At 41.1% G+C, this 23817-nt stretch overlaps 1 protein-coding gene across 1 annotated transcript; it reads left to right on the top strand.

The window, feature by feature from the left end:
* Nucleotides 1–241: 241 nt before the first annotated feature.
* On the top strand, nucleotides 242–22719 carry HOATZ (HOATZ cilia and flagella associated protein; the record flags this gene model as incomplete). The annotated part of the gene is given in 7 exon segments (XM_080816399.1): nucleotides 242–453; nucleotides 455–467; nucleotides 1032–1068; nucleotides 1551–1621; nucleotides 19549–19608; nucleotides 20234–20286; nucleotides 22662–22719. Coding segments are annotated over 7 exon segments (504 nt in total).
* Between the last annotated feature and the right edge of the window lie 1098 nt (nucleotides 22720–23817).

Here is a 23817-nt window from a genome sequence, read left to right as displayed (position 1 = left end):
CCACCCCAAACCTGATGTTTTGGCTGTTCCTATCTCGTCGCCGGGGCTTGGACGGGTCCCGAAGCCTGTGAGACCGCAGAAGGGGGCTTCAGGTAGCCCACAGGCACGCGCTGGACCCCAGCATCTCTCCAGGAATCGAAGGGCTTCTGGCTTCTGGCTTCTGGCGGTTGCCAACGGGACGGTTGTCTGCAGGGCGGGGCTGGGAGAAGAGCGAGGGAACTCAGAAGCGTCCGGAGTTGCCATGGAAACGAGGGCGGGCGGAAGGCTTCCGAGCCACCGGGAGTCCGCGGAAATTTGCCCCCAGGGACTACTGGTGTTCACCGGATCTTCGGAACAGGACTCCACCTTGGCCAAGCAGTTCTGGATCGCGGCGTCCCTGTACCCTCCTAACGAATCGCAGCTGGTGCTGCCCCGAGGTAGCAGTCAGCGCCTGCCGGTGGCCCGGCCCTCTAGGCGCCGTCCGCGGGGTGAGTAGCTGCCTCTGGCCGCTGGTTCCTGCCTCCACCAGCAATAACCAGCCTCTGGAAGATACCAGGGCCGCTCCCACACGTCACCGCTAAACCTACTTCTAAAATAGGAATCTTTCTTTCCAAATACCTAAAAAACCTATACAAGCAGTTTTTTTAAAAATTCTCAGCAGTTCTCCCACGCGGAAAGTATCAGTGCTACACTTGTTACATCTAAAACCACATCTGAAAGTAACCCTTGGGTTATGGCATCCGTTTGGCTAAACAGAGAAGCATCTAGGGGAAATGTTATATGTTGACTGAAAGGATGTTAAGGGTGGTTGTTTACATAATCAAGTTCAAGCATGAAAGCCTCGGAGAAAGTTGAAAGCAGAATCAATATTGGGAACCAAGTTCCCAAACCTGTAAAACCTCAGTAACCCAAAGATAGGGAAACTGTTTTTATGCAATTTTAATAGGTATAGAAGGCTCAGATAACTCCCCCTTTTTAAGAAAGCTTAAATAGCTTTAATCCTATGGTCTTTCCAATAATTTCTTCACTTCCCTTTTGTATTTTTTTAAAAGAAAATTTACTTCCAGCCTTTTAGCCTTGAGAAAAACAGTAAGTTCCAAGTCTTAATGCATTTCAACATCTTGATTTCTAGATCCTTCAGAAAATAGGTAAGAAGTATAAGGAGTCATCTTTACATGTTGGTATAACTTTCTGAATTGCATACTAAAACCCTATCTCAAAGACCATCCTACTTATCCAGAGGCGAATGTCGAAATTCCCCTAACATGTTGAATAGAAATGTAGAAATTGGAAACTCTTTTACTGCAAATACGTTCTTTCCAGAGACCTTTTCTTGTCTCTGGACTCAGGCTTACTCCTCTTCTAAAGGGATTAGAGGTTCCCTTTGGCCACAGCTAATTACTTCAGTCTCCAATTATTTAAGAATCTGGTTTGTAAAATTTCAGGACAGTACATATTTGTGTTTCCCTTCCTACTCTGTTACCTTTTAACATTTATCCAAGTTTATATCAACATTATTTTAACATCATGACAACATTATTTCAGATTGAATTCCATTTTATTTCTTTTAGAGACTATGGATGTCACTGCTGAAACCAGAGAGATTGAGGAATCTGAGGAGAAAAAAAAGTATCTCCAAAAGGTAGGCCAATATTTCAGAAGGTAATCTGATTTTCATTAGAAATTCATCATTATTTTCTAAATAATCCCAGTTATTCTTTTTAAACACATATATGTAAAATATTTCTACTTCTGGTACATCAGTTTGAGCGGTTAGAGAACTTTTATTTGAATTTTAATTGAGGGTTAAAAAATTGTATTAAATTTTGGCTGTTCTCACCCCAAGGATATACAGGAATAAGAGAATCAGAGGAAAATGGGGGGAAATGAATTCACACACCTTCCATCCAGTAAAGCCCCAAACCATATACAGTGTTCTAAGAACATTGTAATACCTGGAAAAATCAAAAGGACTGACCATCTTATTAGGTCAAAATTAAAAGATCGGAGGAATGAGCCTGTCACCTAGAACCATTTTGACTAAAGGCTGAAATTCAACAAATTAGTATCATCAAATCAACCGAACAGATCTCTTTTTGGCAACAGCCCTTGTTTGCTTTTCATGACGTAGACACAGACTTAACTCTGCAGTTTATTCAGTGATTTATAGGAACACTTCGTTTGGTTAATGGGTAAGTTCCATCCCTGTAACTGTTCTTATACTATAAAAGCAAAGATAGAAGATTCAGTTGGGCCTAATGTCTTTAATCATTGGATATTCTGGCAAACTCTGAAAGACTTATCGGGAATTCTACATAGATTACGGAACAATGCATTTGTGTTTGCCAATCACATTAATTCACTTTACAGACTATTGGTGATTCCTCCAAACAAATGAAGTAATTATAAATAGCATTTGCTTCATTCTTGAGGATATTGGGAACTATGTATTTGTACTGGGACTTAATGGGTAGGATGGAAACTAATTTTTAGTAATGTAAAAATCATTCCCTTTTTGGAAGAGATTAGAAATAAAAAACTAAAGATACACTATTGTCAATTCTTATCATGTTTTGTCAAACAATTAAGATGATGTGAGTTACAAGTGGCTGTTCTGCTAATGGGCTATTAGAACTGGCTTCCTTGCCCCGGGTTCTTCTATATTAATTACTTAATTCTATAGATATTGATTGAGAAGTACCAAGTGCCAAGTACCATACTAGATGCTGGGAATGCAAAGATAACATGTGGTCCTTGATCTCAAGGAGTTTATAGTCTGGTGGGAAAGACAGTCAATTGAAGTCAAGGATTATGATACTTTATGACGACCGATGTATATGGTCACACTACTATGGAAACACATTGAAGAACATCAAAATGAAACTTAAGGAATCAAGAAATCTTCCCAAAGGAGCTGAGGTTGAAAGAATGTTTTGAGTTGACCAAAGATTATGGAAAGCAGTCCCCCACAGCGCACAAGTTAACTTCCTAAAACCCAAGTCCAGTTATGCCTTCTCTCCTTCTGTATTAGGGTGCTTGGGCTGCAGTTGTGAAATACCACAGCCTGGTTAGCATGAACAACAGAATTTTATCTTCTCCCAGTTCTGAGTGCCGAGAGTCCGCGATCACAATGCCTTCATAGCTGGTTTCTGCTCCTCTCTTCCTAGCCTGTTGATGGCCGGCTTCTCGCTGGGTCTTCACATGGCGCAGGGAGAAAACTCTGATGTCTCTTCCTCCTCTTATAAGGACACTAGTCCTATCATAGTGGAGCCCCACCTTTATGACCTCATTTAACCCTAATTACCCCCCCTAAAGGCCCTATCTCAGAATACAGTTACACATGGAGTTAGGGCTTTAACATAGGAATGGCATCGTGGGGTGTGGGGGACAATTCCGTCCATCCATCTACTTTCATTTCCCCCCGGCTCTCCAGTTCTGCAGGATTGAGACCAAATCCCCCAGCATGGTGTTTAAGTTCCTTTCCATTCTGACCCTAAACTGGCTGACTTCTCCTGCCACCCTTTCCCCAGCCCCAGTGTAGCCCACTCTGTACCACTGGTTCTCAACCACTAGGCGGGGGCACACTGGATCCTCCCTCTATGTGCTGTCGAAGTGATGAGTGGTAAAATAGTCTTTGCTGAACCTCAGTATACACATTGTTCTGTGACACCTGCCAAATTGTACATGAGGTCAAGCGGGTCCTGCCATGCGGTAAAGAAGATTCTGTTTGTTGAGAGTAGAGGAAGCCCAGAAAGCAGCAAGCCAGCAGGACAGAGAGAGAATAATCCCGCTGGTGTGCCTTGTGAGCACCGAGGAGAGCTCAGTCAGTACTACATAGCAGAGTGCCGTTCGGACGCGCCGTGGTGCAAAATGCAAGAGAATCCCACAGTAACTGAATGCTGCTAGAGATACCCTCATGTGACCGTGATGTAGAATTTGCAACGGCCCATTTAGTGAGTGTAAACCTTGTGCTATAAACTCACTTAAGCACTTTACGTATGTATCAATTCATTTTCTCCTTAAAATAGCCTCCTGCTGATTCTCCCCATTTAATCGAACCAGGCTTACGTGATTTTCCAGTTCCGGCAAGGGGCAGAGCCGAGATTCAAAGCCTCTATTCTAACTCCAAAGCCCATGAGACTCATTGTATTACGATGATTGCTGGCCGTGGCACTGTCCGGGTCTGCTGCCAAATAACCTAAAATTCAAAACTGTAGTACGAATAAAACAAGTATGAGAAACTGTTTCCAGCCGTGTGAGACCGTAGCTGTTTCCTCAACCCGCAATGCGCTTGCGTGTCTGTACCTGAACCGCTCCTCCGCGTGTGTCTCCAAGGCCCAGCTCCGGTGCCAGCTTCTCTGGGCCAGGAGAGGCAAGCTGGAGGCTCTCAGGATGAACAGCTTCCTCCTGCGTGCTGCTCCAGGGGGTCCCCTCCGTCTCCCTCGTTGGGTTCGTCCCCGACTCTGGCCTGTGCTATGGGGCCACTGTGCGTGTTTCCAGCTTTCCTGCGGGATGACAGACACTGTGCGGTAGTGGGCTACAGAGACAAAGCGAGTCTGGAGGTCTTAACTCTGCCTACAATTTGCTTACAATTTGCATGACCTCGAACAGCCTCTCTAACTCTGCGAGGCTCGGCTTCCGCAGACGTGAAAGGAGGAATGTAAAAAAAAAACTTGACAGAGTTGACTAAGTTACACGCAGCCCCTGGCCACAGTTTGCCTTCAACAAATGTAAATTCTCTTCTCCTCTAGGAGGTTGGAGATCATTTCTTATTGCTTAAGCCCAGTGCCTTTCTGGTTATTGGAATTTAGTATGTATTTGTGGATTGAATAAATAAATGCATAATTGAATGAATCAATGAGCAAACATATGCTCTATACAATGATATTTTCATTTTGCTTTGCCTTTCCTACATGTATCCATCTGGCACATTTTTCTAGGTTGATAATTTTTGCAAGAGTACTCCTCGGAGCTAATCTGTTTGCGAGTCTGCTTGAGGAGCATGTGAGCCCATCACCTCTCTTCTCAGTTTTGCTTTTGTCTCATGGGTCTTTATGTGCCGGGAGGAACTCTGTGGCTTCGTTATGAAAACGTAGAGTCAGTATTTGGATACCTCTGTTTTTCTAGGTCTGTAGCACTCTACCTGCCCTGCTGCCCTCACCATTCTAGAAGTTTTAGCTTGATGGCAGAAAATAAGTGGCGGTGGAAGGTTCTTTTTAGCTAATAAAAAATTTACAATGCTCTTTTCAATTTCAGAGAATCTTCTACATATTTTGAACATAGACATTGATAAGTAAATACCTAGAATGGTGTTCATCTTAAAATGGGAAAAAGTATTTCCCATCAATTCTCCTGAAGGTTTTTCTTCGACTTTTTCTTAAAACTAACGAAAAATCTAAAAATTTATTTTCCATGTGTCTTAGAAGTATCTTCATAAAAGCTTTTTCTTCCAACTGATATTGATTTTTTTGGGTTGTTGAACTTTTTAAAGCTATAATGTTATCCTCCATTTTGGAATATATTCCAGGTATACACTGTAAATGCTTTTGGTTAGTGGACAAAATGCTATTAATCACAACTACTATTTCTTTGATGGATATCCATGGCAGAAAATCAAAAACAGTTGAGTCTGTCAAGATTAAATGGCTTACTCTGTCCATAAAGGAAACCTTTATAGCACTATACTAGACTATTATTCTTCCTTTGAGAGTTCTAAAGTAGTCTGAAAACATTATAATAAATGAATAGTCAGCTAATTTTTTGAAATCATAAAACTAATTTGCTTTTTAGTTTTGCCACCTTTGAGAAAGCTCTTTAGCTGATTATCTCTTTATGAAAAGAATTATAAATAATTCATTGGCTGGGAGAAGGAAGAAGAGATCAGAGTAGTATTTTAAGGCATATATATAGATGGCATATTGGAAATAGCCATCTGGAATCAAAGTTCTGACATGAGTGCATACAAGCTAAAGATTTTTACAAGAAATTATGCAATCTACAGAAAAACAGCACTGATCTGCTCTGGGAATGGTTTTAATCCATCCTATCACACGACCTGGGCAACCAAGATTGACCATAGTGTAAGTCTTCCTCAAAAGCGAGCTTGCTATATGGAACTTCCATGAACCAGAAGCAAATCGTGCTATGGGAAGATTCTCGAAGGAGAAGCTAAGAAGCTTCACAAGAATTTTTTTTTTAATTTATTTAGCAGACAGAAATCACAAGTAGGCAGAGAGGCAGGCAGAGAGAGAGGAGGAAGCAGGCTTCCTGCTGAGCAGAGAGCCCGATGTGGGACTCAATCCCAGGACCCTGGGATCATGACCCAAGCCAAAGGCAGAGGCTTAACCCACTGAGCCACCCAGGCGCCCCCTTCACAATAATTTTAGTTACTGATTTATGAAACAAAAGGAAACTGGAAAACTTTAATGTTATTCCCCAGTATCCTACACTTTCAAAGTAATAAGAGGGATACTCAGACTCATTGTAAGTCAGTTTCATAGAGCCAAACCAAAGGTGTAGGAAATTTCCTTAGTGTCATTGCCAGGATGCTCAGATAAAATAAAATCCTCTTTGGTGTCAAATTGATCAGAATTAGCTTCCCAGACAAACCTAGATTTTCTCAGTAACACTGTTATCTAGCATTTTATTTTTTTTTTAGCTTTGCTATGCTCTAATGCAATATAAGCAAAGTTCCTTTTCCTCCATAAAGTAAATACCATTAGGAAACAGTAGGTTTCTCCTTCACCAACAAAAGATGGTCATTTAAATTCCTGTTGTTCCTAATTTGTCAAAGAATTCAAGTGGAAGAATATAAAAATAGAATGTGGAATTCACAGTAACAAGCAAATATTTTGGTAGCAAAGGATAATTAGATTACATAAATATGAATTTCTCTTTTATGTTATCTATAGTACACTTTGTTTTCAAACATAATTCAAACTCAGGAAACATTTTCAGTTGGCAGATGAGGTTCCCCTCTTAATCTTCTCTGTCACTTCTGTTGTCCATGAAAATGTTCTTGGGGAAAGGGATCAAGTAGATGAGACTTGGGATCATAGAGGCGAATTCATTGCCCAAGACAGACCCAGCCCCGGAGTTGGACAGGACTATGTCCCCAAAGCACCTTTTCCTCTTTTTTTACAGAGACCTATGTACTTTATTTTCTATATACATTCACCTTAAGAAGAGAATAAAAACATTTTAAACTCTTAAGATACAACGGGTCAAGAACCCATACTAATGATCTCCTTGTAAAACATGATTGAATGAAACTATTGAATGCAGAATGAAGACCAAAAAAATGACATATGTTTCAAAATAAATGACGAGACCATAGTGGAAATACGGTCTACAGGTCACAGAACAAAGTCATAGTCAGTGAGCGTTGTACGTTCTCCGAAGGAACTGATACCAGGGAAAGGCAACAAAGACAAATGTAAGGTCAGGGTGTGAAGGTTCGACAGACCGGGTCAGGGGTGGAAAATAAGGGAGGACCACTATCCCAGAACATCCGGGATACCAGACAAAACAAGAAAGATACTGAACACAGGGGACAAGACAATTTTTCATATACTAGAATTTTGTCCAGAGAGAGGCTTGGCTATGAAAAAGAAAGCAAAGTCCTGGAAACACAAACCTTTCTCCCCAACAATCACATTGCTAAACAGTTGTGTTATTCCCCTACTGCCATACCCCAGAAACTATTTTAAAGCTGTTAATATATAAGATAAAAATTGACCTATGATAGTCTTTCTTGGCCAAGCCAAAAAATGCTCAAAAATCAACTTGGCTCAGTTGATTAAGTGTCTGACTCTTGATTTCAGCTCAGGTCGGGATCTCAGGGTCATGAGATCGAACCCCACATCAGGCTCCACTCTGAGCATGGAGCCTGCTTGGGATTCTCTCTCTCCCTCTGTCCTTCCCACTCACATGAGCCCTCTCTCTCCAAAAAAAAAAAAAAAGAAAGAAAAAAATCAATTTACGAACAGTTGATTCTATTAGATAAATAAAGGTATATTTTCCTTGTTACAGTAATTTAATTTATTAGAAAAAATTTACCTGTTTCTTAGGATAGTATATCTAAACCTTGAAACTTTGGTTATGAAGGACACATTTTTAGAGCACTAAATAACTAAGAACAGAAGAGAGATCATTTTTAATGATGGTTATAATGTTTTATATATTATCTTTGCATTCTCTGAAGTTTATGACCATAAATGCTGCCTGTAGACATAATATAGATGCTTGGTACAGGTCACTCGAGCCTATAATGTGAAGTTGAATTGAACATTGTGTAGGTCTTACTCCATACAGGTACGGCTCCACGTTGAAATGTAGGGCCACGGGGGGCCAAGCTGAGTATTACCCAGTGTTTGCCCAAAGCAGCTGAAAACTGTAGGCGGGGCACCTGGGCGGCTCAGTCAGTTGGGCGTCTGCCTTCAGCTCAGGTCATGATCTCAAGGTCCTGGGATGGACCCCCCCACATCAGGCTCCCTGCTCTGCGGGGAGTCTGCTTCTCCCTCTCTCTCCGTCCCTCCGCACCTGCTCATGCTCTCTGTCTCTCTCTCAAATAAATATATAAAATCTTAAAAAAAAAAAAAAGAGAGAGAGATGTCGGCAAGTTAAGGATCAACGCTGAAGAGGCGATGCTGAGGTCAGGCAAGAAGGCCCAGCAAAGCCACATAGGAAACTGAATCGTGAGACGAAAGTTAGAGGAGGGTCTGATTTGGAAGAATTGGGCACCGAGTCTCTCTCTGTACCTGGCACCGTGCTGGCACCAGGATCCAGTGGTGGAGTCCCAACGTGTTTTAAAGATACAAACTCAAGCCTTATTTGAATTTGCTGTCGGGTCAGGGAGAGAGAGATCTGTGAAAGAATTAAGACAACATTTAATAGGGCAACATTGGCCCGATCAAGGGAACAGGGAGGATTTCGGCAAAGACAAACTGAGATCTGAAGGGGCAGCGGGCATTAGTGAGGCCAGGAGGAGGGGTGGGGGGGCAACGGGCGAGCACCCGGGACAGCAGAGGCGACTCTGCGAAGATCCTAAGCTTCAAAAGCCGAAGGGCGTCTCAGCAGCTGAACGGCCAGCGAGGGACGGCAAAGCTTGGGCCCTGGTAAGAGCAGTAAGGAGCCGCTGAAGGGCTTTGCGTTGGGGGTTCACCGTATCAGATTTATTTGGGAAGGTCAGGAGACTATAATATGGAGAACAAGTTCCACTAAAATATGTATGATGGAGCGGAGAGTGGATTGGAAGTGGCCAGAGCAGAAGGGGGCAAACGAGAGTGGAGGCACTGCGGTCATCCCGCCGGGGTGGTGGTGGCGAGCTTGGATTAGGAGAGGCTGCGTTAGACAGAGAATTAGGAAGTAAAACAACTAAGGCTTGAACTATATATTGGATATGAAAGATGAGGCCGAGCAAATTGTCAAAGGTGACTCCCAGAACTCTGGATCGTACGAAGGTGCCAGTATCTGACACAGGGACGCTGGGTAGATCAAGGTCGGGGTTGCGTTTGTGTCTTGTCTTGTCTTGTTGGAGAGCAGAGGGTTAAAAACTCAGCTGAGACTTAAGGAGTTTGAGGTGCCTCAGAGATAGGCAAGTAGAGCCATAAGGACTGAAATTCAGGGAAGTAGGGCCGGGGATCAGATTTGGGCATTATCTGATGGGGAGTCCCCCACCCCCTCCTTCTTACAGCCTAATGGGCAGGACAGGAAAGACACACTTGAAAGGAGCAGGTCAGTGCTATTAACCCCTTCATCTTATCTACATGCATCAATATGATGAAAACCTTAAAGACTCAGTAATTATGTGTTTGTGTGGAAGACAAGCCTTGGTAATTAGACTGAATCATAATAATATATCATTCAGTCGTCTATACTCTATTGAACTGTAAAGTATAATGTTCATTTTGGGCTCCTATTTTCTTCAACCTTAAAATTCAAATCTCTTAACTGCTTTTTAAAAAGTAAGTGCCTTTTAAAACCACCTTAGTCCATTTAAAAATCACTCTTGCTTTCATGCATTTATTTTGTGTGAATGTTTTAAAACAAGAGCAACACTCTTCGGGCAATTATTATTGGTTTCCATTAAAAGGTGTGTACAGAACTAAGAAAAAATATGTCACAGAACCAAGAAAAAATATTTTTTATTCTTCACAACAGATGAGTTAACATTTTATTGAAACCTACATTTAAGGAAAATTGTATTGACTCCCTCTTGTGTAATGACTGATATGTTTTTCTCATTTTAGTAAGCTGTCATTTTTAAATGAAAATTATAAATGTCAGAGCTGGGACTTGAGCCAGGAACGAGCAGTTTCCAGGAGGTATGGAAAGGTGCTTAAATACGCATCTTTTTCCTGCCAGTCAGCATTCTGGCTGTAATCAATAATGCTCCGACGTCCGCCGGGCACTCTCACAGATTGCTGCTCTTAGGTTTGCCTCGGAAAACTCATGCTGGAGAAAGCCTTTTCACGGATTATTCAGGCTATCTTTTAAGGTGGATAGTAGATCATTCGAGGTCCAGCCGTTCTGTATCTCACTATATCGTAGGTATAAATTTACTCTCTGGAAACTGTAGCATCTGTGTAGCAGATTTCAATGAATAGGCACAGGGAATGCGAGTAAAGTCATGGGGGAAATTCATCGTTGAAGCGTTATCAAAATCAGCGCTAGCAGGTCCATCCTGCCATTTGGAATCAAGCCCAGATGTGAGACTTTTTATTGATGATACAGGGTTTTACCTAAAGCCAAAGAGAATTGTCACCCTCCTCGAGTTGGCACTTGTAACGTGGAAGAGGAACAGAACCTGCTGAGGAGTACGTCTGTGGGACCAAGAACTGAAATTCCCTCGTGCTCCTATTGGACTCCCAATCATAGGCATAGAATTAAAAATTAAATTTAAGAGCCTCGAGAAAAAAAAAATCAGATAATGTTCTTAACCGCTGTTAAACCATAGAGCCTTGGCTCTGCCTCGATGATAGTCTGAATCTGGAATGTAATTCCTATTTAATAGTTAACTTTAGTCAAAAAATCCCATCCTATTTAGTTTATATTAAATAAGATCTTAAAAAGCTCATCAGTTTAAAGGTACTACTATTGGGACACCTAACTGGCTCAATTGGTTAACCATCTGGCTCTTGGTCTCAGCTGAGGCCTTGATCTCAGGGTTGTGAGTTCTGGCCCCACATTGGGCTCCATGAACATGGAGCCTACTTGGAAAAAAAAAAAAAAAAGTACTACTATAATTCAACTATTCTTTACCCTTTAACACACTTTTTGCAAAGTGTGCTACATGATACCATAAAATAAACTTTGATCAAAGCTGACCTCAACCTCTCCTCTCTGTGTATTCCCATAACACTCATCTTCTACTAGAATATAATTCTTTTGGAGATTAGACTAAACTTGTCTTATCCACCATGGTTAATCCCAATTATTAATTTTTCACTTTCAAAATGAAGATTGCATGAAGAAACCATCTATTACTGTGTGTGTGTATGTGTATGTGTAAGTGTTCCAAAATCTCTAGGATGTGTTTGAAGGAGTCTAGCCAAAGCAGCATGGGATCATGCTTTGATCGGAGTCAAACAGTACTGGGAATGAATCTGAATACTTGGTCCTGCCACTTACTAGTTAGTTAAGTGACCCTGAGAGAAGTGGTTGCTTTAATGTGGTTGAGTTCTTTCCATATGTAAAGCGGTGATAATAATAATAATACCCACTTCCCTGTGTCATGAGGACTCAGTGAGTGATTCCCCACACAAGGCCTGTTACCCAGCAGTTACTCAGTGAAAGTCTACCTTCTCTGCTCCCTTTCTGTTTTCTTCTAACCCATAATTGAAAGATAAAATTGTTGCGGGTATAGAGTAAGCTTCAGTATTAAACAAAATGCTTTGATAAAGGGGTAAAAGAATAATGAAATAGATTTTGGAATGTTGTAGACTACTATTAAAAGATGATGAATGGGGCACCTGGGTGGCCGGGTTAAGCCGCTGCCTTCGGCTCAGGTCATGATCTCAGGGTCCTGGGATCAAGTCCCGCATCGGGCTCTCTGCTCAGCAGGGAGCCTGCTTCCCTCCCTCTCTCTGCCTGCCTCTCTGTCTACTTGTGATCTCTCTCTGTCAAATGAATAAATAAAAATCTTTAAAAAAAGATGATGAATGGATCACAAAAGGCACGGTCCCCCAGATTTCCACATCCTGAATGAAAGACACAATCAAGACTGGCTTGCCCATAGTGTTAAGGAAGGAGACTTCCCTAATATTTCCCCGTAATCCTATATTTATTTATCACCTGCAAAAATAAAAAATTAAAATTAAAATTAAAAAATATATATATATATCACTGAAAATATATTTTGAAATTTCAACTATGGAGCCAAAATGTGTGGGCAGAACTGGTTAACCCTTGCAGGTAAATAAATTTAAATTTATCGTAATACCTCGCTCTGTGCAAATCATGATAAAGGTCTGGATAAGTGATTCCCAACCAGAACCCTATCAAAAATCCACTCGAAAAGGACTGTTTTCACCTATACAGACCCTTTGCAGTAGTTCCTAGAAATCTAGAAAAAAAAAGTCTCGTGTGGAAGCTGATTTACTGACGCTACGGCGCTAGCAGACGTGGCGAAGAGCTGCGCAGTTCAGACCCGATTCGGTCCAAGGCAAACCCAACTGACGAGCTACGTGGTGGCTAAAACTAGAGTCACCGTTAAAATTAAAGTGACAAATAGGACCCTAACCTGAATAAGTAGCACAGGTTTGGTTTGCTTGTTTGTTTTGCTTTTGTGTTTTAGATGGATGAGCCTGTTTGTTATTTCTTAAATCAGTTTGCTATTTTTCCCTAGCAAATTGTCCATTTCATCTTTATTTCCAAATGTATTGGCATAAAGGATTCAGTGGGGTTTTTTTAAAGATTTTATTTCTTTATTTGAGAGAGAGAGAGAGAGGATGAGAAAGAGAGAGCATGAGAGGAGAGAGGTCAGCGGGAGAAGCAGACTCCTTGCCGAGCAGGGAGCCCAATGTGGGACTCGATCCCGGGACTCCAGGATCATGACCTGAGTCGAAGGCAGTTGCTTAACCAACTGAGCCACCCAGCTGCCCTGGATTCAGTGTTTTTAATCATCTTTTTAATCCTGCCATAGCTGTAGCTATTACTCCTTTTCATTTCTAATCATTTGTGTTTTTTCTTAATAATTATGCCAAAGGATTATCTATTTTAATAGTCTTCAAAAAACCAGTGTTCGGCTTTGTTATTCTCCATCATGTTTTTGGCCTCTGTGGCACTGGTTACTGATTTTTTATTACTTCTTCCTTCAATATTGAATTAGTTTATTTTCCTTCTACCTCTCTTGACTTTTCAGTTTGTTTCTTAATTTTCCATCCTCTCTCTTTTCTAAGAGAAGTATTTACAGCTATAAATATCCCTCAAAATACTATTTTAGGTGCATCTCACAAACTATATAGTATTTTCATTATTATTTCATTTCTAAGTATTTCTAAACTTCTACTTTGATTTCTAATTTGTCCCAAGAATTATTCAGAAGTATGCTTTTTAATTTCCAAGTGTATGAAGTCTTCTTAAGACATTTGGTTTTTTAATTTCTAGAGCATATTGTGGTCAGGAACATAGTTCCTGTTTTCTACTAAACCGGGTTAAAAGAGTCATCTTTATGTCAAACTCTTCAATATGATGCTACCCAATATCTCTCCCTTTATATTCCTTTTCCCCAAAACACACATCTTGTCCCAGGCGAGCGAGGCTTATCATCATCTTTAAGCATCTTTCAGCTCATTCCTATTTCCGTGACTCTATTTTTAATTGGACTGTTAATCTTCTTTCCAGCACTGAGCACGCTTTTTGTGTTATGATCATTAAGTTAGCCTGCTGCTTATCTAGCTGCCTTTCTCCCATTGGTGCATGAATTTAAATTCTTAGGTTGCTTATTTTGGAGCTCCTTTAATGTTCTTCTGAACTTTCTACAGGTTTTAAAATTATAAACTTATATTAAGATTTAGATTTAAAAAAAATTTAGATTCAGAGTGGATGTGTTTAAATATTATTATTTAAAGATTTTATTTATTTATTTATTTGACAGAAAGAGAGATCACAAGGAGGCAGAGAGGCAGGCAGAGAGAGGAGGAAGCAGGCCCCCCCGCTGAGCAGAGAGCCCGATGCAGGGCTCAATCCCAGGACCCTGAGATCGTGACCTGAGCCAAAGGCAGAGACCCAACCCACTGAGCCACTCAGGCGCCCCTAAATATTATTTTTATGTGTTTTTTTTTCATTTACTGGTATTTGTGCCATAACCATATATTGCATTTATATTCAATGGAAAGAAAAAAGAATTTCTTTAAATTTCCATGTGAATTAATATATTTCCTCTAGTATTTTTTAGTCAATTTTCTTCATGGTTTTTTCCTTTTAGATCATCTGCTCCTCTTGTTATATAATAATAACATTTTGAGAACTAACTACATAGCACATACACTGTAAGTCCTTTACTCCCATTCTTATTTAATCCTCAGAACAACTCTGAGGAGTACCATAACTACCCCTGGTAAAACCTGAGGAAGCTGAGGTTGAAACACCTAAGTGGCTTCTTCTTTTTCTTTTTTTTTTTTTTAAGATTTTATTTATTTATTTGACAGACAGAGATCACAAGTAGGCAGAGAGGCAGACAGAGAGAGAGGAGGAAGCAGGCTCCCCGCTGAGCAGAGAGCCCGATGCGGGGCTCGACCCCAGGACCCTGAGATCATGACCTGAGCCAAAAGCAGAGGCTTTAACCCACTGAGCCACCCAGGCACCCCATAAGTGGCTTTTTCAAAAGCATGTAGCTAAAATATAGTAAAGACTGAGTCTGGGTGTATCTGACAATGGACCAAGGTGCTTAACTACTAAACCAAATTAGTTCCAAGAATTTCTAGATTCTCTGAGTATTTGGAGGGTTGCCAGGTGTCTAGGCAAAGAATTGGTTTTGAAATCACTCCAATACTCTTCTAAGATAGTTTTAAGATTAAATTTGGTAGTTCTGCTTGTGCTGTGGTAGTCCAGAGAAAATTTCTTTTGGTAATGTAGATAAGTAATCAGAGGAATAGACACATATGCTATTTCTGGTTAATGTTTCACTCAAAAAATTACAATCATAAGCCAAAGAAAAAAATGGATTTTCCATAGGAGAACTAGGTCTTGTGAAGAAAGGACCTTTCTTTTAAAGTCCAGTGTTTTAATTATTAACAGTCTCTTTAATAACTGAAGATTACCTAGGGAGAACGTCTATAATGCGCTGGGGAATTTGTGGACGGAGGCCTTTGCATTGCGTAATCAAGGGCAGATAATCTCTTGGGTATCCCTCGTCGTCGTCTTCCCTCGTCCTCTCCCCTCTCCTTCCACCCAGCTCTCTTCGGCAGCTCACCTGTAGGCCAGAGGTGTAGTCGTCAGTATCCTCCGCACCTGTCCACAGAGGGCAGGCAACCTATCCTTCTCCTCTTTCTCCCTCTCTTCCGCATTTTGAAAACGCTGGAAGAAAAATTTTCTCTGATAATAATAATAGCTACCATTATTAAATATTTAACATTAAGCAGTGTTGGCATGATCTCCAGTTTTCACAACAACCTTCCTTAAAAATGAGAAATCCAAGGCTCAGAGAGTAGCTTTTTGATTGACTCTGGATCATAAGCCTCTAACCTGTGGGTTAGTGATGACAGTTAGAGGGAAGAAAGGAGGAGCCAGGGGGGATAGGGAAGGTATTACTTGCCATTAAGCACACAGCAGAACTGAGATTCAAACCCAAATGCTTGGCTCTGTAATATATGTTGTGACCCAAGTCATTTGGCTCTGAAAAGCCAAAGAGCGAGAACTAAGCAATTTAATTCTTGATGTGACACTAAAATTCATTAACCACCTATGAGATATTAAATCTATATATTACCATATCTTAATTTCCTGGAATCAATTTTTATTCCATAACATATTTTTCAAGAATAGTATATAATATAAATTAAATTTATAAATCTAGAAGAAAATATTATGTTAAAATATTATAAATTCTGATTTCCCTATATCATTTGAAGAATTAATAAATTTTATGACCAAAATGCCTTATAAATACAATATTCCGTTATTGAACACAACCAAAATACTGTGATTAGAAATTATTATTCTGTTGTTGTTATAAAATTAACAAGTAAATTATTTATCCCTACTGCTAAGGTAAATTGTAAGGATTTTCCCTCACCACTGAATTTATTTAACTATCAAGGCAGAGATCTATTAGACTACCTGGCTGTGTTTTTGTTCTGATGACACTGTTGTCCACAGTAATTTTCTTATTCATTCCCAGGAAACATGTCCAGGAAGCAGAAATCAAATCATATTTGAAAGCTTTGTTTCTGGTGCATTATATTATAAAACTGATTTGGTACTAAAGTCCATTAAAATAAAAGAGGACCTGAAATCAAAAGAAAAAATACATCTGCTTTTTAACATAAAATCTGTGCGAGCTATTTTTCACCAAGAAAGGAAGGGCCAGGGGATGATGTGAGCAGGGGTTGGGAGCAGCAGACTGAGGCAGGTAGAGGCTCCCTAGCCAACGGCTCCTTCCCCCACTTTTAAAATAAAATTCTGTAGTTGGAGCCCTTGGCCAGGTTACACAAGCCATGAGAACTCACGCTACACCATGATGCTGGTAGCTCCGTGCTGGCTGGCGGCACTCTCCTACCGTGAACATGCACCTGGTCTGGACCAATCCTAGAATAAACACCTCTCTCTCTTTAAGACAAATGAATTTTTAATTTTACAATTTCTTTTAGATCTTGTAACTAAATACGTGTCTATGTGTATATGAGAAGTGTTACGACTGTCTAATTTGCCTATGGCTACATATACATATATAGTCATGTAGTTTTGTTCATAAGGGATTTTAAGAACTATCAATGGATCGATTGTTTAATTTCACTTACTAAAACGTGTTTCTTCTTCTTTTTGTTTTTGCTTGGGCTAATAATTGTGTATCAGTGCAATGATTTCATTCAGACATTATGACTCAATCAATTCAGTTCAACAAAAATTCATTGACTGTCATCTGCAAGGCACTGCTTAGCTCTAAGGAAGGTTAAAAAGACGAACAGACTCTGAAACAGTCATGGTCGCGACTATGAGATAAAAGAATGAAAGTAAGATCAGTACCTTAGTAAAGGTATAAAGGCCTATATAATCACAGTATGGGGACAGCTAATTGCAGCCAAGTAGCACGTGCCTAATGGAAAAGCTGGAAAAGAAACCAGCTTTAAATACCTACATCGAAAACATGCTAAGTCCTTACCTACAGACATTATTTAATTCAGTCTCCAGCAAGTCGACGGGTATCATGAAACTTAGTGTTTGCAAGCACCCTGGATTATTTTTCTTTCAATGATTGTGGTATATGAGGCCTAAAACTCAAGTAAAAAAGTGGAAACCCTATCCCAACGTAAAAATGTCACGGGTCATAAAAGGCAAGATTCATGTGACACAAACAGAAGGAGGGAAAGCCCAGGCACAGGTGCCCCGGCCCCAGCTGCTGACTGCTCGAGCCCTGCATGGGCTCCCCCTCCCAAGAGTCTCTGTGGAGCACTCGCGGGGCTGGTAGCTTCTCCTGGAGGCGTCTGGGCCGAGGACTCCTCCAGAGGAACGACTTGGCCATGCAGCGGCCTCTGGGACTTTGCACACCCTGCTTCTGCTGCCTCAAAACTTTCAGCCCCATCCTGTGTCTGTTGTGATCTGGCGACTCCCACTTGCAGGCACCAGCTTGTCTCCTCTGGGACATCTTTGAGGCTCCCCGTACATACATCCCCACCCTAGTCTGAATTAAGGGTCTCTTTTGAGGTCTCTGATCGCACCCTAGACTACCCGCATCGTAGCACATTTGAAACTATTCTCTGCAATGCCCTTGCAGGCAGGGAATGCCTTGTTCAGCCCCTAGCACAGCCACGGTACATCACAGGGGCTCTTTATGGATTGAAACGTGTCTCTGCTTAAAAAGGATACGTTGGGGGTGCCTGGGTGGCTCAGTGGGTTAAAGCCTCTGCCTTCAGCTCAGGTCATGATCTCAGGGTCCTGGGATCATTGGGCTCTCTGCTCGGCGGGAAGCCTGCTTCCCTTCCTCTCTCTCTGCCTGCTTGTGATCTCTGTCTGTCAAATAAATAAATAAAAATCTTTAAAAAAAAAAAAAAAGGATACGTTGAAGTCCAAAACATTAGTACCTCCAGTTGTGACCTTATTTGGAAATAGAGCCACTATAGATGGAATTAGTTAAGTTAGTTAATTCTTACTGGATTAGGGTGGGGTGTCCTTATGAGACAGCCAGGAGAGGGCAGGGATTCACAGGGAGAAAGCAATGTGCCTGTGCAGGCCGGGTTCGTGTTCGGAGTTGCACAGTTGCAAGCAGGGAGTGACACAAATTGCCAGCGACCACCAGATGCTAGGCGAAGGGAAGGGAGGAGTCCCCTCCGGGTCTCGGGGGGGCGTGGCCCTGCCTACACCTTGATTTTGGACTCTTAGCATCCGGAATTGTGAGACAATAAATATCTGTTGTTTTAAGCCAGCCAATTTATGGTTGCCCTAGGAGAACAGTGCAGTGCTCAGTACATTTGAATGGATGGCTGACTTTGATTTTGTACCTATGACAAATCTGTGTCTCTTCTGTTATTTCTTGCTTCTAGTCTTGATCTAAACAGAGCTTCTTTCATTTTATTTGGCCATTTAAAGTTGCAAATTTTATTTGTCTGATTTTCAGGTTTTTCTTTTGTTCTCAAATAGTCGCAATGGCGATTTTCTGCCTCGATGTCTCCAAAACGGAACATAACTGGATTTTCTGAAAGAATTTTTGTACCTGTATTTGCCTCTCGTTTATAGTCTATATCTTGATAAATCTTCATGCCTACACTAAATTAGTTTTGTACACTTAGGAAAATTTCCCTGAGAGTCTGGGTCTCAAAATCAAAGGCAGAGGAGAGATGAATGAGATTCCATATGTGACCAACTAAGAACCTTCTTGTCATGGGCTTGGGTTGTGGGCTGCTGCTTGAGTTTGCTGACCTCACTATTTAATGGAGGTTTAGTGGAGTGTCAGAGGCTGGGGTTTGTTGTCAAACAGAGCTGGGATCAACCACAGTTCGCCACTGTGGGCAAGTTTTTTAACCTTAGTGTCCTCCTTTGTAAAATGGGGTCATAGTAGTGTCAAACTTCTGAGTTATTACAAGAAAATAATGGCATAATGTACATACAGTTCTTAGCATAGTTTAAGTAGTAAAGTCTTAATAAAAGTTATTTTTAGATTATTTAGATGGGCACCAAAAAATACCCTTCCACTGAGTATCAAAACCACATTATTTTATAAAGCAGTGGCCTCTGGAATCAACTGTGTTACAAAGGGAAAGTATAAATCTATCATGGAAAACAAATATTTTGAAATTCTACCAAAGATGCCAGAAAGGAAATGCAAAAAAAAAAAAAAAATCTATCCTTTACAGACAAAAGCTTGATTATTGAGTCAAAAAACTCACCCACTTTTTTTTTTCCTCTAAGCAGGCTAAAAGGAGAGATGAGATTCTCCAACTCTTAAGAAAACAAAGAGAAGAAAGGATCTCGGTGAGACTGAGAGGCATTCAGATGAATCTGTGTGGGGTGGGGGGACCTATGGCAAATTCTCAGAGGTTTTATGGATTGTCCCCATAAACCTAAATACTCATAATACAGAGCCTTCTGTCTACTGGTGTGGGGGCAGGGGATAAACATCAGGCAGTCTTGTCATCCTTGAGAAATCAGAGTTCTCCAGAGTGTACAGCTCTGCTAGGAGAGAAAGGAGGTGGCCGTGACAGCAGGTTTGTCATCCCATATGTTCAAGCTGTAGGACAGTCACACGGGGCTCTGTCACTTGGGCTACCGCTATGCTCATCTTTGTTTTACAATGACTAATCTTGCTTAGATCATACAAAAACAAATGCTTAATGAAGAGAAACACAGTAAAAATAGTAAAACAAATAACAACACCCTATAAACTTACAGATGTACCAACACCCGCGCTACTGACTAACCCCTAAATACCCTTCATCTGGAATGTTTCTAATCCCAGTGTCTCCAGGTTTAAGAAGCTAGTCTGTACAGACTCTGATAATTAGACCTTAAGTTTGGTTTTTTTCCCCAGTAAGGAAATGTCAGTCAGTGCAAGAAGTAAAAATTACGCTTTTTGAGTTCTGTCTTGTTTTGTTTTCAGAAAGAACTGGTTTCCCTTCCTTATAAGCCAAAGGCCAAAGTACACAAAGCAAAGTAAGTTTACGTCTGTCAAAAATGTTCTTACCTTTCTAGTTCCCCCTTTAGAGAAGCACTTTTTTTGGTACTCCCTTTGCCTCCTACCCTCAAATCTTCTAAAAACCCATCTGCTGTATTCATAGATTTCTTCCCTTGAATAAACCTTCTCCTCACCCACAGTCAAGCGTGCGTGCCCATTTGCATCTCTGTGCGGTAGGCCTGTGTGCAACGGTCAGACAGGACAGCCGATCAAGCCGGAGTCCCTGCACACGTTCCCTACGCTGCCCTTCCCAATCTGGCTACGAATTCACACATGGCCCCCCAGCTCCCCTCCCCACTCCCCACACTTAGCTCCCTCATCTGTAGCAACTCAGCAGGCCTCTTAGATTACCAGCTCCCATACCACCAAAGGCATCCCTAAGGTTGTTAAATCTTGGTTCGGGTAGCAAGGGCTGGAGCCCCACAGGGAGGGGTTAATAGCCTTATTATCCCCAGAATAATGTTAGAGCAGGAGGAGGCCCACAGCCCAGAAGAGCTGAAACCACCTATCACCAGTCGATCATTAGAGAAGCTCTAACAAAACAATCTTCCCACCTTTTGTATTATGACTGAAAGTCCATGTGGCTAATTCATTAATTTGGCAAATACGTATTTGCATGCTGTGTTCAGGGAAGAACAGAGAGTAAGAGAATGTAGATTCTTATCTCATTGAGGCTGGCTCCCTTTAATGTTATCAAAGTAATACTCTTAAAAAATAAACAAGTCCATAGCAATTTTAAAAAGTTTTGAACGAAATGCAAACATCGTTTAGTCACCTGGCTGTGTTGTCTCCGTAATACTCAGCAGTATAACTTCTTCCTTCTTAGATTATTTGAACCAGCTTCTAAGAGTAGAGCAAAACTCGCCAATGGAAAGATGCACTTATCTGATTCAAATAATGGGTGAAAGCTGGTACTTACACAGTATCAGCAATAAGTCTGGGCCCTTGGGTTTCTGGGCATATTTGTATAGGAATCCTCAGGACATTCCTGGTACCATCTCTATTGATTGGCCTAAGAGCAAAACATTATTTCACAGCTTGAATGGATGATTCCGTGTGTGTTTGCCTAATTCCTTTTGTATTCAACTTGCACATTTTCCCTCCTCTGCCCTGAAGCCTTAGATCTCACTCCATGTCACTGGGACATCTTCCTCCTCTGAGCGTCTTATAAAGTTACCATCTGTACCATTCTTTCTGCAAATAACCGTACACTACGAGTAGCCATATTTTATAATCATTCAACTCATTAACTCTTATATTATTTAACTCTTTGTTTTTTTTTTGTTTTTTTTTTTTTGTTTTTTTTTTTTTTGAGAGAGAGAGAAAGAGAGCACGAGTGAGGGGGGCAGGGCGATGGCCGAGAAGGAGGGAGAGCATCGTAAGCAGGCGCCACGTTCAGCACGGAGCCTGACGTGGGGCTCAGTCTCACCACCCTGAGATCGTGACCTGAGCCAAAAGCAAGAGTCAGACACTTAACCAACTGAGCCACTCAGAAGCCCCTCAGGTGTTTTTCACCTGCCTATCAGCTATATGGCAAGCTCATTGAGAAACCGAGTCACCCAAAGTGCCTAGCACACTGACTACGGGTAGGAATTCAGAAAATACTGGTAACAAAAAAATTTTAGTTCAAAAAGATCGTGTAGTTCAGTATTAGCTAATCTAGAAGGTGATGCTTTTATACTATACATGATAAGCCTTTTTAAGTTTTTGAAATATTTTAAACACTTTTGTAAAATACTTAACTTTTGCCCTCTTTTTCCTCCCTCCGTCCTTTCTTACTTGCCCAACTCCCCCTGCACAGAGATACACACTTTACCATCCTCCCCCAACAGATCTTCTTAGGATAATCCAGATCCCCTTTTGTCAGAAAGAACTAGAAATAGAAAGTGTGTTCATAGTAAGGTTTTGGTATTAAAATGTTTATTGATTGATTATTCCTGTCTACCACAGGAATACTTGCATTTTAACTAAAATTTTGTTACCAGTATTTCCTACCCGTAGTCAGTGTGCTAGGCGAATACTTGCATTTTAAAAGAGGTCTGACTGGAAGGAAAGAAGGACCAGTGGGTAATCCAAAGAAATCAATCATCTGCGATAATCACAAGTGTGACTTGTGAGCAAAATACATTGAGTGTAGGCAGTCTTCTCCCGAACGCTTTACATCACACTTCACAGCATAACGACCGTTCTTCCCACTTGCACGTTTATACTTGGCTACAAAATCTGATGCATGGTCAGGATCCAAGACAGTAAATCTTCACTGGGGAAACTTTCAGAAGTTGTTTCCCTGCTGCATGGCCTTCACAACTACAGAACTCTGTGTCTTAAAACAGATTCATGTTACTGCCAACAGGAAAGTGATGTCAGAGTCAGATAAGCAAGACCAAGAAGAGGTCAAAGCCTTGGACTAATGTGATCAGCGCATGGGTGAGGATGGCTCACTTAGATCTTGACTTTTTTGAAACAACCTTCTCTAATATCAGGACCATTGGGATCACTTTGTTAAAACAGACAAAGAAATAAAAGTTACATATGCAGACTTCTAGGAATTTTACCAGTTACTGAATACTTGCATCTACTTCACCTGGTGGGTACTGCTGGATGTGACACCACACAATTATCTCTCTCATCTCCCACTTCCGAAACTCCTATTTATCTTATTTTCATGGGAAGGGTATGTCCAGAACTACTGTATTTGATCTATATTATGGATATCAGATAAAACGGGGGTTTATATGCCCCAACAGGGGTTTTATATGCCCCAACTTGAGACAGTTAGTAAAAAAAAATCCTAAAAACGCTAAAGTCTTCTCGCTGTAAAAAAAAAAAAAACTATATAAAATTTGTTTTCCAAAATTTGGTTTATTCAGTTTCTGAAACATGTCTGAAATCAGAAATTAATTACTTCTAGTTCTGCAAGTAGCTGGCTTACTGTTCCTATATCTTAGACACATGTGCACAACCCCATTGCCAACCTCCCTCACTTTCAAAGGTCATTCCCTTTGGTATATATCAGGAAGGAGAAGGTTAAACGTTTGTCCGTTCGGCGCTGTGGAACCCGCAGTCTTACTCAGGGTCGTGTGCTCTGCTCCAGGGCTCCACTGACGCACCAGCTCCACTGAGGACCACGGTTTACTGCGCTCTTGGCCCCCCTGCCGCTGGACTAACCCCCACCAGATGCAGCTCCCGCCCACAGAGCCGTGGGTGACCCACCGGTCAGAACGGCATCACAGGGATAAACCAAATTACAAGGGAGGGGGGAGTAGTTTTTAAATGGAAGAGCGTCTGCCTCGGTAACATTCAGGACTCTCGCTGAAAGAAATGGACAGCGGGTATCAGTGGACGACTAGTAGTTTTGCCCACAACACTCTTTGGAGAAAAATGTTTGAACAGAGGGCAGTAGTCAGGCCTAGAAAAGGGTAATTTGGAAAATTATAAATTGGCAGTCTCACATCAGCACTATGAGGAGTAAAAGGCACCCTGATATTGTTATCTGCCAGACAGATAAA

Source organism: Martes martes, assembly GCF_963455335.1.
Source record: "Martes martes genome assembly, chromosome: 10".
Lineage (NCBI taxonomy): Eukaryota > Metazoa > Chordata > Mammalia > Carnivora > Mustelidae > Martes > Martes martes.
The sequence above is the reverse complement of the archived record's forward strand: the minus strand, read 5'-3'. Positions and strand labels throughout refer to the sequence as shown.